We start from the raw sequence: 15,231 nt of genomic DNA, 5'->3' as shown, positions 1-15,231 counted from the left end.
TGATACCAAAAAACTAGTACCGGGTACCAAATTCCAGGTCCGTTTTTGTAATTGAAACGCAAAAAGGCCGAGTCGAGTCGAGTCAAGACGAGCTGATACCATGTAGTGGAAACACGGCATAAATTTTCACAACTTCTATATCCACTGGGCCCCCTCCACTGCTCTATGAGGCCCCCACAAACACTGGGCCCCATGAATTTGTCATGTTTACCCCCCCTTATTGATGCCCCAGACAATAATATACAGTATATTTCATTATACAGTTATTTTTCGATAAGTATCATGGTAGTTTTATTGTGCTGCCCTTTGTTTAACAGTGAATGTGGGCCCATGCAGCCATTGGACCTAAATGACACCACTCTAACTGCATTCACATGTGCAGGCCCAGACCTGTTGCAAATCCCTCCATAAAACAGTGTCTTTTGCAAACTGTAAAATGATCGCTGCCTGGAAGATTAAATGTCCACCAGCTGAAAAAATGTAAAACTGGTCACCTTTCAGACGTCCCATGCTGTGGTTTACTTCATTCTGTACTTAACCGTTCGGCTCGTGACTAGTTTCTTGTGGATTTGTGTAAATTCATATGAGGATATTTTGTTTACAGACCAAAACATTAAATCTAATGAGCTGTTTGGAGCATCTGCGCAGCTCATTTAGTATTAGACAAGTGTGTGTGAGAGCTCCAGTTAATCCATGACCATCTCCAATGCAAATGAGGCTGAAGTGGGTTTGATCTTCGTACCATGAGGACCTGTTTGATCCGTGCAGACGGCTCACTGAATGGAGTTGCTATTGGATGCTGTCCACACGGACTGTGTTTACACTTTCATCGTGCCTCTTTGGACTGTTTTTTAAGTAGAATAAGTCTCCTTTCAGCCCCTATTCTCCTTTGTCCTTCCACTCAGAGCAGATTTATTCTCCTAAACCAGGGCTGTCAAACTCATTTTAGTTCAGTTTCCACATTCAGCCCAATATGATCTGAAGTGGGCTGGACCAGGAAAATAATCTATATCATAATCCTGGAAGGGGTGTGTGTGTGTGTGTGTGTGTGTGTGTGTGTGTGTGTGTGTGTGTCATTTTTAACTGGTCAGTTTGGTACATACACTTGAGGAATAGTCTCATCTCAGTATTAAAGCTGTGTTTAACTTTTGTCACCAGTTTTTCATCAAATCTGTAAAACCTGAGTCATAGCCTAAGTATTACGAATCCGTTCTTTCTGTGATTACTCACCTCAATCTCTTCTCTCATGGTGAACGGTTTCGAAGTGTACTCCACCATAAACAAACCATTTGTGCACTTTGAAATTGTTCACCATGAGGGAAGAGATTGAGGTGAGTAATCATGGACAGACTTATGGATTCGTGATACTGAGGATATGACTCGGGTTTTTACAGACTTGATGAAAAAGTGGTGACAAAAGTCATGCACAGCTTTAAATATATTTTTTCTTTAAAATTAACATTTTTAAAGTCAGGAGGGACTGATTTAATTCACATTGCATCACATCTCTTGCAGTGCATTTGGGGCAGTTTGTCCAAGTACAGTTACCATTGTGCATGTGCAAATGGGCAGTTGATCCGGTAGTGACAGGCAGCAGAACCAACTGATACAGATAGAAGATGCTGAACAGTACGTTAGCCCTCTGGATGGAACTATGAGGACAAAAAAAAACCCTCGACGGAACGGTCGACCAACATAAAGTATTACACACACTCTGCAGGAAGGACTTTTCTTTTCACCAAAGCACTTCCAGCTTAAAATACCACATTACATGACATCTATAGGATGGAGAAGTTGACTTTCTCTGTCAGACTTGATTCAGACAAATTCACCAAGTATTGGAAAAACTGGGTTGATTTTATAACACTAGTAAGAGTCGATTTTACTTGATAAGAGTAATGTGCATATAGATCCATGTAAGCCCTTGGTTCGTGCTACACTTTAAATGTTCAATGTTCATCTTATTCAGGGGAAAAGAATGGAATGTGAAATATACTTGTTATTTCCCTTTAACTGTATTTTGGGTTGCTTTGTGTATTTTTACTATTTCTGTCAATGCTCTGCTGTTTGAGTGTGTTTTTGTGTTTTTGTTTTTTTTTTTCTTTACATACATAGAAGTCATTTACACGATGTAAGATGCTAAGATAATGCTGACTGAAAAAAAGAAATAAAAAAGATAATTCCAAAAAAAAAAAAAATACCACATTAACATGAAGCATACGTTAGTTGGGCATTCTGCTGTGTGTGTGTTTGTGTGTGTGTGTGTGCGTGTGCGTGTGTGTGTGTGTGTGTGTGTGTGTGTGTGTGTATCTGCGCAGTTCTGACAAATTGAGACATTTGTCATTTGGGCAATTTACTGTAGATTAACCAATTAACCTATCAGTGCATGTCTTTGGATGGTGGGAGGAAGCAGGAGTACTCGACGAGAACCCATGCAAACACAGGGAGGACATGCAGACTCCACACAGAAAGGTCCCTGGTTGGAACCTGGGTGGATTGAACCCAGGACCTTCTTGCTGTGATGTGACAGTGCTATCCAGTGCACCACTGTGTCAGCCACTTAACTGTTTTACTTGTTTCTTTTCTTTCTTTTTTGAAGTAACATCCCATGGGGCAGGCCTTCTCTTGGCTTCCGTACACTTTTTCTGTGGAGTTGATGATGGAAGTGGGCAGGGATTGCGTTGCTTTTCTCATTTCTATTGAGAGCTGCGTAATAACAGTCAGTTACTTACAAGGAAAAGGCAGTTGGTAAAGGCGCTCATGGGCTGAAGCACAAGTGATTTTTGATGCCTTGAGGCGGTGGATGTTGGTGATTATGGTTTTGTTTGTATCTCACCGGCTGATAGGCCATGAGCTATTGTGAAGGCGCTGTGTCCAGCTTCATCTTCGTCTTTGATTTGATTAGCAATTTCTTCAAACATCTTCTCTGATGAAACTACTAATTGGATTTATTTCAGATTTTATATGTAGCCTCCTTTTGACAATGTCTACAAATTTTCTTCGGTTTTGATACTTTGATTTTTTTTAAAAATTTTTGACAGATTTTTCAAATATTCAACGAATATTCAACATTTGCCTTTTCTTATAATGGTTCATATTTTGATGGTTTATAACATGTAAATGGTTACAGATATCAATATAGTTAATATTGAGCACTGATATGAAGTCATATATGGACTTTCATTTGGGTCCATGACCTTTGACCATGAGTGACCTTGAAGGGTTAAACTCAAGGTCACCAATGTCTACATTTCAACAGTCTTGTTCTCCAAAACTACTGTTCAGATTCTTTTTAATTTTGTATGTTTCTTCCTTGGGACAATGTCTACAATGTTTGTTCACAGTTTTGTGAAATTTAGATTTTTTCATTTTTGATGAATTTTTCAAATATTAAGAAGTTGCCTTTACTTGTCCATATTTTGATGGTTTATAACATGTAAATGGTTGGAGATATCGATATAGCTCCTATTTAACACTGATAGAAGTCATATATGGACTTTGATTTAATTAGTTCAGTTCTCCTCCAGTGAAAGTCCCGCCCACTTTTATGGGCTCTGTGCACAGCCCCACTACTTCCTGAACTTAAAGCAGTTCCTTTATTTCCTGTTTTTCATTACTGGACGCACTGATGAATCCAGGTGTGTCTGACCACAGTAGTCCCAACTAGAAGCAGCAGACACACCTGGATTAATCAGTGTGTCCAGTAATGAAAAACAGGAAATAAAAGAGCTGCCTTAAGTTCAGGAAGTAGTGGGGCTGTGCATAGAGCCCATTGGGAGATTGAGCTCCTGTCTCAAGAACACAGGACTGGAACATAGCGGCAGAACTGACAACCTCACACAGTCAAGTTGTTATGGATTCTGCACTGAGCCATTGGTCCTAATTTTGTTTGATAGCGATGCGCAAAAAATTAGGTAATTTTTAAAGGCTAGTCAAGTTTTCTGATTGCATCTCACTTATGGCAGCTACAAAAGAACTGGTAAAATATGTAAAAAATGAACTTTAGTCTTTGTTGTCATTTGATAACCACTAATAAACGTAGTGGTTTGTATCAGGGCAAATGCACTTTGAGTCACTTGTCCAATTGAACCCTTGAGTGGTAAATCTGTGCGAGGCAGTGATCTAAACCCAAGGGGACAGGTTGCATGGGATTCCCCCCCCGAGGCCCTTCCATGTCCTCCTCTTCCTCCCAAAACACCTCCAGTTTAAAACCAAAAAGGACAAACTAACAATCAGTGGCTATGAGTTACACTGCATTATTTAAGTTGCAAGTAAGATGAAATTTTGTGTAACGAAACACCTGTTTGTCTCCACAGGAAAGATGAAAAGGAGTATGCACTGAAACAAATTGAAGGCACTGGAATATCGATGTCCGCCTGCAGGGAAATTGCAGTAAGTTCCAGTTTTCTGTTTGTTTGTGTGTGAAAAGGTTTTCATTAAAAAGGCTTGAAAGGTTTTTAAAGGAATGGTGGGATTTATACAGTGACAAAATACCAAACACCGACTTTAACTTAATGAGAGAAAATATGCCAGTTTGATTGACAGGTGCTTGACTGCAGTGACTGATAAGCAGCTGATAAACATTTGTACCATGTATCTGTAATAGGGATGCAAATTATCGATTAATCCGTTAATCATTAGTTGGTTGACTTTATCGATCGATTAACGATTAATTGATCAGTGACAATTTTCCTGCGAACCTGAATTTCTCTTTCGATAGGGTGTATAAGAATAAAAGCTAAATATTGTTTATATACTTCATGTAAAAAGCATGTCATATTGCTAATGACGGATTTGTTGTGCCATTGGATACAGTACAGGTAATGACATTTATGTGGTATAACAAAATAAACTGCAGAGAAATTCATTAAAATAAATGGATCTAAAGGGAGGGGGGGCAGTTTGGAAGAAAAGGGCATTTCTGACTTTGCATCACTAGCTGACACACTGGAGTGACATTCCAGCAGAGACGCCGTCCCCCTCTCCGCTAGGGTTAGGGTTAGGTTTAGTTCAGCGGCATAATTCAACTTCAGTGATGTAACCTAGTTTGGGCAGTGGCGCCCCCTACTGTCAACATCACAAATCCCGCCGTGGAAAAGGGCAATTAACCGACAATTAATAATTTAATCAAGCAAATTCTTATTGACAATTAATTGATAGTTGATCAATTGTTTATATCCCTAATCTGTAGTAAATAAATATACTTTAATTTTCATAGGAATCATAGTTAAAAATGCACATAAATACAGGACTTGTCAAAGAATGACCACATTTAATCATTTGCTTGCATTATTTTTAGGTATAAAAACTAAAGCTCCTGAAAGTCAGTGTTGATGGTGACACTGCCCTCACTAGGGATGGGAATCGAAAACCGGTTCTTTTTGAGAACCGGGTCCCAGTAGCTCGATTCCTTGGAATCATTTGCCTGCCTGCTTAACGATTCTGCTTATCGATTCCGCCTTCGTTGTGCATGCGTGATGATGTCACGCGTACACGGCATTGTTTTGGTCACAACGTGGCCAACATGGTGTTGAGGCAGAAACGGTCTAAAAAGACGACACCAGGTCCACTGGAACACTGCCAAAGCTTCCATTTCTCTAAAAGGGTGGAATCCCTCCAATATGCGCAAACATTTGTCCACAGCATGGGATTCATTTGATTCGCTACTTAGCGGCGCTTGTGAATCTAGTGGCAGCGTGAACACCAGGCCGTCATCTGGGCCCAGTTCTGGTTCCGGTGCGGGCAACAAACGTCGTACCCCCTCAAATACAAGTTTCCGAAGGTAGGGGAAAGGAAATGAGGTGCACAACAACAGGAGACGAGCCGAGTCGAACCGGTTCCACGTAGTGGAAATGCAGCAATAGAGGAATTAGTAAAGCATCTTTAGTTTCACTTTCACTGTACCCACCCCCCCCCCCCCAAAACTGAGCCCGGCGTCATCTGTTATTATTATTTGTACATACTGTATGTGTTATATTTACTGTACAGAGATGGAAGTATAAAAGACAGTTAATGCAAACACACCTGTTAAACTCTTTTATTCCCTCACTCAATGAGAATCAATAAGGAATCGGATCGATAAGCAAAATTGATAATGGAATCGGAATCGTTAAATTCTTATCGATTCCTATCCCTAGCCCTCACACATATGGAGTTCATCCAGGAGTACACCGATGCAGCCCCAGACCATCACAGACACTGCTTTTGAAACAGTCACTGATAACAGTCTGGATGGTCAACCTTTGACATGTAGAACCCAATATTTTTTTTTATCTCCCAAAACTAAGCTGACATCATGTGACCACAGCAGACATTTCCACTGTCTTCCACTGATACTGGTCCTGCTCTGTGTGTAACACTGTTTAAGATGGTATTTGTGGGTCCACTGGTGGACTCCAGAGCCAATGTGTCTGTGTTGGTACTTTGATGACTTCTCATTCAGTACCACCAGTAGGTTGGTATCGACTGGTTCAACAGTAGTTTCTGTCCTTGATGGTCTCAGGGTCCTTCAGTGCTTTGAGCTGCTGGAGCTGGTGAAAACCCCAAATTCTGTGCTCTCCTGTAATGTGCAGTATTGTTTCTGCCAAGTGAGGCTTGGTACAGAATGTTGAGCCACATTCCATCCTTGTAGAGACTAATGACTAATCCACACTAATACAAATAGTTTTTCTGCACAGGTATTATCCTCCTCTGCTTTTAACCCATAAAGACCCAAACATCCACCACCGACCAAAACCATCTACTGATCTAAACTGTTTAATACCTGCTGATCCACTAAACCTATCAATGCATGTCAATAATTGATGTTGAATGCAGTTTGTCCTCTTTTCATGGTCATCAGATAAGTGGTTAAGAGATTATATTAACCCTCTAAAGGCGGCCTTACACTGTGCGAGTTTAGAGACGATTTCTCACTCGTGCGACTCTTTCTGGGATCGGGCCCGATGTGCCTCTAATCGTGTGTCGTGCTTCGTGCAGTGTACATGGGGTAAAGAGAAGCGATTAGCACCTCACGACCACCTCACGACCAGCAATCGTGTGTTCGCAAGGAAAACGGAGCTGTTTGAAATCCTGCTCGCTCCTCGTGAGTGTATCGTACTGTCAAAGCAGTGCCACGAACCGATGTGCCTCAAATTCTCACACTGTGCATTCGCGAACACAGATGCGTACAGTAGCGTACAAGCTAACAGTAGCTGGCTATTGTCCTAGTGCAGTAGCTGTTGCAGCTTACATCTAGTTCCTGCTGTAGGACTGACAGCCCATACTGTCCACGTCTGGCCAACCAATGCCTGCACCAAACACATCGTTGTCTTTTCTTCTTTTTTGATTCCCCGCAGATAATGGCACATATTACCAAAGCAGCTCGTTGTTTTTTGTTTAGCACTACCATTTCATGACTCACGCCAATGCACAATCGTCTATGCACTTTTACGGATTCCTTGGTATTTTAACGTTGTATTTCCGGATACAAAACTCAAACGTATGGTGCGTCCTGTGGTGTATGGTCCTACAGTGTGAGCAGTCAGGTCGCATACGAGCGTCGGTCCGTGCAGTGTGAGAACATGAATCGTGAGTCTGACGTACGACTGATTCGCACAGTTTGAGATGGAGCTGCGTGCAACGATCGAAATAATCACACAGTGTATGGCCGCCTTAAGACCCAAACAGCCGCTGGCAAAACCATCTTGGTACTAATCTAAAATATTTAAGAACTTCTGATCCACTACTCCTATCAATACATGTCAATAATTAGTGTAAAATGCAGTTTGTCATCTTTTCATGGTCATCAGATATGACACATTTGGACGTTCAGAGGCTCCGTAGTTACCATGGAAACACAGTCATCTTCTACAACATTGATTCACCAGTAAAACCCATGGAGTTGGATCAATGACAGTGGATGGACACACTGGGTTTATGTTCAGTTAATGAGCAATTTTTCTGAAAAACTAATTTTTTCCCTCATTTTTTTCTAATAACTCTTGAATTTACTCTAATATCTACATGATCTATAAATTAAATAGAGGAAAATACCAGATTTTCACAGAAAAATGCAAAATCCAGAGGTTAATATGATTGGGGAAAGACAAAAACGTCATTTGAAAGTTGTGACAAAAATAAGTAAGAGTAAGAGTTCAGGTTTCCTTTCTGAGGCAAGATCAAGGTAAGATCAGGCAGGATCACTGTGCGAGATAGCCGATGAAGTCAGACGATGAAATCAGTTCAAATCAAACCATTTGTCTATTGTTCTGACCACGGAGAAGGAACCTGAACACATGAGTTATCTGTGGAATCGATGTATCTCTGTTCCTTAGTGAAGCGGTGCTGTATTTTTGACAGTAGAGTCACATTGGTGAATTCGTATTTGTGATGGAGAACGTGCAATTGTGGAGTTGTGTTTTGTGTTTGTAATTCTTGATGTCAAAAATTTTTCATTCTGATTCTGACAGGTAAAATACACACAATACATTTTATGTATGATTGAACTCATTCATTTACAACTAGAAAAGACCTACGCCAAGGCAGATCAGCCCCCCCCCCCCCCCCCCGAATCACCACCAAATTGTTCCTTGTGCCAGTATCAACATTTCCTGAAAATTTCATCAAAATCCTTCCATAACTTTCTGAGTTATCTTGCTAACAGACAAACAGACAGACAAACAAACAAGCAAACCCCAATGAAAACATAACCTCTGCCGTTCCTTGGCAGAGGTAATTTTTTTTTTTTTCCCAACTGTAGACTAATATGTATGTGTTTCTGTCTCATGCACAGAAATATTTTGACAGACACCTTACCCCATAATCAATAGTTATAAAATAGAAACACTGATTTGCTCTCGTGACTAAATCTAAATCTTTGACATGTAGATTTCTGGACCGCTCCAGAAAAATGTTAGCGTTGAACCCTGTTCCAAACATGAAAGATGATTTCTAAAGCATGAGTAAAGCTTGCAGAGCAGATGTTACCTTTGACATGCTTTCCAGAGAGCAGCCGACAGTAGGTCTGGAGTATTTGCGGTGGGGGGCGGAGCTGCCTGAAGGCGTGTCAGCGTGCCACTCAACCGGTCCTGCCAGAGCCCACAGATATAGAAAGAATGTGGCCCCTTGGACAGGCTGTTACATAAGACCCTCTGCTCTGCAACACGCTCACCTATACATGAAGTTCACTATATCACACACACAACCTTCACTCCATGGTCAGAGTCACTACAGTCCACAGGAATGTTTTGAAGACATCATTTCTGCTTCAGTAGAAGAAACAAAGACTGAACTGTGCACTTGTGCTTCACTTATAACGGCATCACATTGTGACCTTTTTAACTCTTAAAGACCCAGTGCTACTTTTGTGGCACTTCACAAATGAATTCTCCCTTCTATTTATCAGCATTTATTATAATACTATGCTCTGTATTTTGTATTTTTTAGTGTACGTCATGTATGTAATCCTACATTAGTGGCTAGAAATAAAACAGATTTCAAGAAAACATGAAAACTCATAACAACATACAATGACTTGATTTGCATGTTTGAAAAGGAGTGGGAGGAAATTTTAACGTTTTTAATCCCACCCCTTTTCCACACAACGACGTAGCTTCCTGTCAGTATAAAGCTGTACGAAAAATGAATTCCCTTGGATCTTTTTGTAAGTTGTTAATTACAGTTGTTAGGCCTGTAACAGTACACATACTGAACCGAACCATTTTGGTACACACCTGTTCGTTTCGGTACACAGCTGTACCGAAATGGCACAGCATGTTGAGAAAAAGAAAAAGGAATGAAAGACGTCATTTGATGTGGAACTTTAAATTCGCTGAAGTTCCACACGGACATATTGAAGGAGTGCACAATGACACATAATGGCAGCTGCTATAAGGTAAAAAAAAAACGGATCTCCCTTGGTGGAGGTCTGCGCTCTCCGAGTGCTTTTCTTGTTTTCTATTTGATTTATAGCAGAAGAATTATATTATTCCTGTTTTTCTATATTCTGTTGTCTCCAAAAATTGGGGGAAAATTGTTCAAAAATTCATAATAAATGCATTAAAGACATTTTGAGAGGTTTTCTTTCTTCTAACTGAACCGAAAAAAAAAAAAAAACGAACCGTGGCTTTCAAAACCAAAAACATACCGAACCGAAAATTTTGTGTACCGTTACAGGCCTAACAATTATCATTTTCACAAAAATTCACATTCATACATACATACCTACACACACAGACATACACAAAAATAAAAAATAAAGCAACACAAAATGAATAGGTAACAAAATACATAATTAAATGAAGTGAACAAAACAATAACAACCAGAAACAAAACAAAACAAACATTTTCCTATATTTAATTCAGAGATCATGTAGATGTTCATGAAAACTCAGAGTAATTTCTAAGGTTATTATATCAAAACACAGAAAATGAAAGAAAACATGACTTTTTCACCAAATCTCTCATTAACTGAACATAAACCCAGTGTGTCCATCCACTGTCATTGATCCAACTCCATGGGTTTTACTGGTGAATCAATGTTGTAGAAGATGACGGTGTTTCCACGGTAACTACGGAGCCTCTGAACGTCCAAATAAGTCATATCTGATGACCATGAAAAGATGACAAACTGCATTTTACACCAGTTATTGACATGTATTGATAGGATTAGTGGATCAACAGGTATTAAACAGTTTAGCTCAGTAGATGCTTTCAGTCGGTCGGTGCATGTTTGGGTCTTTCTGGGTTAATATTAAATTGCTTCAGTAGAAACAGTGGGGGTTTGTCACAGAATCGCTGACTCAGAGTGTCCGACCCAGGTTTTTCTCAGCTAATTGAGGCCAAGTGAAAGCCTTTGCCTTTTTGACCTCCTAAGCTTTAAGCTGTGAAAGCAAACACTGCAGAAGAATCAAAGTTTAAAGGTTGAGTGTTAAGGGAATTAAGGGCAGATGTAATTGTGGAAACTGAAGGTAATGTTCTTACCTGTGTGACCATTAGTGTGTGTTTACCTCAGAATAACAGCTGCGTTATCGTCACTGTAGAAGGAGACATTTATATCGCACAGGTGGTTATAGCATTTGTTTCTTTTACAGCCAGTGACATCCAGCATTAAGTAGGGGTGTGTATCAGCAAGAATCTGGCGATATAATACAAACCACAATACTAGGATCGTGATTCGATATATTGCGAAATGTCACAGTTAGGAATGGGAATCGAGAACCGGTTCTTTTTTGCCACGTTTCCACTATGTGGTATCAGCTCGGCTCGACTCGACTTGACTCCACTTGGCCTTTTTGCGTTTCCACTACGGAAAAGGACCTGGAATCTGGTACCCGGTACTATTTTTTTGGTATCACGTCCACCGAGGTTCCAGGACTGGGGACCAGATACTAAAACGTGTGAATGTGTAAACGCTGCAGACCACTGATTGGTCAGAGAGTTGTCTCTGTGACCCACCGTTTTACAAAAAACAGATGCAGAAGTTTACAGTAAATATAGCGGTAGGTTAATCTACATGATGACAGCCTGTAAAACTACACCATGGTTTGTCGAGGAGGTTCAGACGTAAAAATTCAGCATGAACTTGACGAGACAACACGCAACGAGCAAATTTATCTGCAACTCTCTGAGCAGACGACACGGAAGTAACGCACTGCATCGCTATGACGTCCAGGTACTTTAAAGTTGGTAGTATCCTGTAATGGAAACAGTGTCCAGAAATAGGACCTGGTGTAAGAGTCGATTATTTAACTAGAAGCACTCGGAGAGCACAGACCTCCGCCAAGGCTGATCAGTGGCCCCCCCCGTGGGCCCCCCCACCCCCGATCACCACCAAAATTTAATCATTTCTTCCTTATCCCATTTCCAACAAACCCTGAAAATTTCATCCAAATCTGTCCATAACTTTTTGAGTTATGTTGCACACTAACGGACAGACAAACAAACAAACAAACCCTGGCAAAAACATAACCTCTTTGGTGGAGGTAATAATGTTAGTTCCTTTGTTGGGATTGCACAAAAATACTGTTCTGATGCTAGTTCTGAACTAATAGAATATGAACATTTGAACAGGATCTTAAACTGTAATGTCTGTAAAACATCATTTCAGTTTGTACACAGAAACATTTTGTGATATAGCATTAGATCCTGTTGTGATCATCAATAAAAATGTGTTTAGTATTTATGCATATGTCTGGTGTAATTCAATTCTTCAAGGAAATAATCATTTAAAAAAAAGAAACAAAACAAGTGTTCAAGCTCCATCAAGCACCCCAAACGTGTGCATGTGTGGATCGACTATTTCTTTTTAAATTCAACAGTTTCCAGGTTGTTCCATACAGCAGAAAAAGTTGAAGCTTGTTACCAGTCATGTGTCTGTCCAATTATGTTAAATTCCAATCAATATTTGTTGAGTTTTAATGAAAAATGTGTGGTAAATGGGATTTTCAATGTTAAATGTAAATGTCCACAGAGTCCACATTCCACAGTGGATGTGGACAATTTTGTGCCAGATACAAGATATTGTTCTAAGCTACAGGTGGATCAAATTGGAGGCTAATCGGAGTCATTTTGAATTTTTTCTGAATTTTCGAAAATTGCTCAATAATGAGAGATAGGAAAATTTGAAATTTTATGACCTTGCTGTGACCTTGAACTTTGGCCTACTTGGCCCAAAATGTAATGGGTTGGTCCCAGGGCCTAGGCCTATCTGTGGGGAAGATTTGGGAAAGATGGGTGGAATAGTTTTCCCGTTAAGTTGCTAACAAACAAACAAACACACAAAGCAAAGTGATCACAATACCTCCTGGCGGAGGTAAATATGCCCTTTTCACAGTATCATGATATATCGTATCATGATCCTAGTATTGTGATTTGTATTGTATCTCCAGATTCTTGCCAATACACAACCCTGCTGATACTGAGCTTTATTTAACCGGTAGCAAATAGGTTAGTAACACATTCCAGCAAAGGAACAAGATTGTTTTCCTTCTTTTAAATGAGAGCACTTGTTCTTAGGGCTGCAACAACTAGTAGACGAGTTGACAAATAGTTGATGGCAAAATTAGCTGACAGCTAATTTAGTCGTTGACAGTTTGTTAGTGACTTCATGCACTTGTGTTTAACGAAAATGTTTGTTTTATTTCTGATTGCAACTCTTGAGTATTTAGTCGTTTGTTTAACACCCTTTGTTAGGGGCACTGTAATTGTCATGCACAAGATGAACTTTTATTAAATGGGAAAAATTATTTTATTGCTGCTGCAATATTTGTTGAATATTAAATAGAATATTTGTTCAACAGACATTGTCATGCATTCTAAGCATGTTGTGCACCAAATGTCTTGTTAAAGAAAAGAAAATGTATTATTTTCCTGCAACACATAGAAATAAGTGCTGTTTTTTTTTTTTTTTTTTGTCGTTCATAATCTGACTAGTCAACTATTGAAATAGTCATTAGCTGCAGGTTTACATGTTCAACCACTTTGTCAATATCACATCTGTTGTAAACATAGACTGTGTAAAGACGCGAGCTGTGCTGTTTCCTCCCACTGTGTAAAGATGAAGCTAAAATCAATCAAGAATTACCCTGATGTCTGCGCTATCACAACTAGCTTTTCATGGCTAAAGAAATTTCATCCAAATGACATGTATGAATACATTTTGTTCACTTAAATTTTAACTGATAGTACAAAAGATGCAGTAAGAGAGTTCCACACGTGTGTCGGGCTGGACAGTTTTGTCAGATTTAATGACATTTGGATTCTTTTTAGCTATGCTGTTGTTAGCATGTGACTGTATGGAATAATCAGTGACAAAAAGACAAACTACATCCCGAAAATGATGAGTGGGATTCCTGTATATGTGACAGAGGGGAAACTTGTACATGTTCATCCTCTCTGTTGTTGCTCAGACTCATGTCCAAGGCTACTGCTTTGTTCTTTGTTTCTATTTTTCACACACATTTTGGTCATACAATGTAAATACTGTCAAATGAGTTCATTCTAATTTGGTTTAGGCCTATTTTGTCCATTGTTCTGGCTGAAAGTCAAAGGACAGGAGTGAGGATTTAAAATGTTATTATGTTCAGTTATTTGATGATGAGAATGGGGATGGGATTAAATAAGTTTTTCTCCTTCGCACTCCTTTTCGAGTATAGATGAATGATTTTGGAATTTTGAATTTGCATGTATTCTGTAAATGCTCGAAATAAACAAACGAATGAATGAAGGCGACTCAACTAGAAAACACACAGTTTTTGACAATGACAACATCCAAATGCCCAGACTGTGCTCTCATGTGAAGGTTTTCCTTATATTTTGTCTTTGTTGCAGATCTATGTGGTAGATACGGAGTCTGTTGTGACTTTAAGGGCACACCGGTCATTATTTGTTCACAAGGAGAAGGAAAGTATGCTGCTGAAATGCAAAACAGGCAAACAAGATTCAAAACATCCCAGACTGCTGGAGGCTGAAGGGAACAGAAGCAGTGTGGAATGTGTGGTATACATGCATCTGCTCTCCTCATTGTGTATTGCAGACGAATGTTGGTTTGCTTTCTGCACACGTGCCATAATTTCAACAAATAGTGATTCTGGTGAATCTTTGTCGAGTGGATATCAATATTTGGACTGAGGACAATGAGATATACGGCCATGTGAACATTTCATGCCCCTCTTGTCTTAACTCAGCATTATCCTCTGAGATGTCTGACGTTAATGAGTTAATAAAGACAAAAAAAATCTGTATATTCTAGGGGTGGAACGGTGCACTCATTTGTACTGAACCAAACATGGAGACGACAGAGGCAACACTAATGTGATACTAATGTTTCAGTGTTTTCGCTGGTAAGGTTTAAAAGTGAAGCTTCAGGAGGTAGGGAAAAGATAAATGAGCGATAAGTTTCGTTTTCACTTCCGCTGGTGGTGGTCCGCACCCCCATAGTGTTATCAGTAGGACGGAAACCTGGGTCGTTGTCCTAAATGTGTCAGTAGTTTTCTCTAAAGGCGTCCATACACTGTGCGATTATTACGATCGTTGCACGCAGCTCCATCTCAAACTGTGCGAATCAGTGGTAAAGTCAGGCTCACGATTCATGTTCTCACACTGTACGGACCGATGCTCATATGCGACCTGACTGCTCACACTGTAGGACCATACACCAGAGGACGCACCACACTATAGGACCATACACCAGAGGAGGCACCACACTGTAGGACCATACACCAGAGGACGCACCACACTGTAGGACCATAC

General features: G+C 39.9%; 1 protein-coding gene across 1 annotated transcript in view; it reads left to right on the top strand.

Moving 5' to 3' along the window:
* The window catches only part of cdk19 (cyclin dependent kinase 19), a 173,145-nt gene that overhangs the window by 28,976 nt on the left and 128,938 nt on the right, over nucleotides 1-15,231 (top strand). The window contains exon 2 of the mRNA XM_030128980.1: nucleotides 4,317-4,392. Coding sequence (XP_029984840.1) covers nucleotides 4,317-4,392 — 76 coding nt within the window. The remainder of the gene's footprint in view (nucleotides 1-4,316; nucleotides 4,393-15,231) is intronic.

The sequence above is a fragment of the Sphaeramia orbicularis genome, chromosome 24 (genome assembly GCF_902148855.1).
Source record: "Sphaeramia orbicularis chromosome 24, fSphaOr1.1, whole genome shotgun sequence".
NCBI lineage: Eukaryota > Metazoa > Chordata > Actinopteri > Kurtiformes > Apogonidae > Sphaeramia > Sphaeramia orbicularis.
The sequence above is the reverse complement of the archived record's forward strand: the minus strand, read 5'-3'. Positions and strand labels throughout refer to the sequence as shown.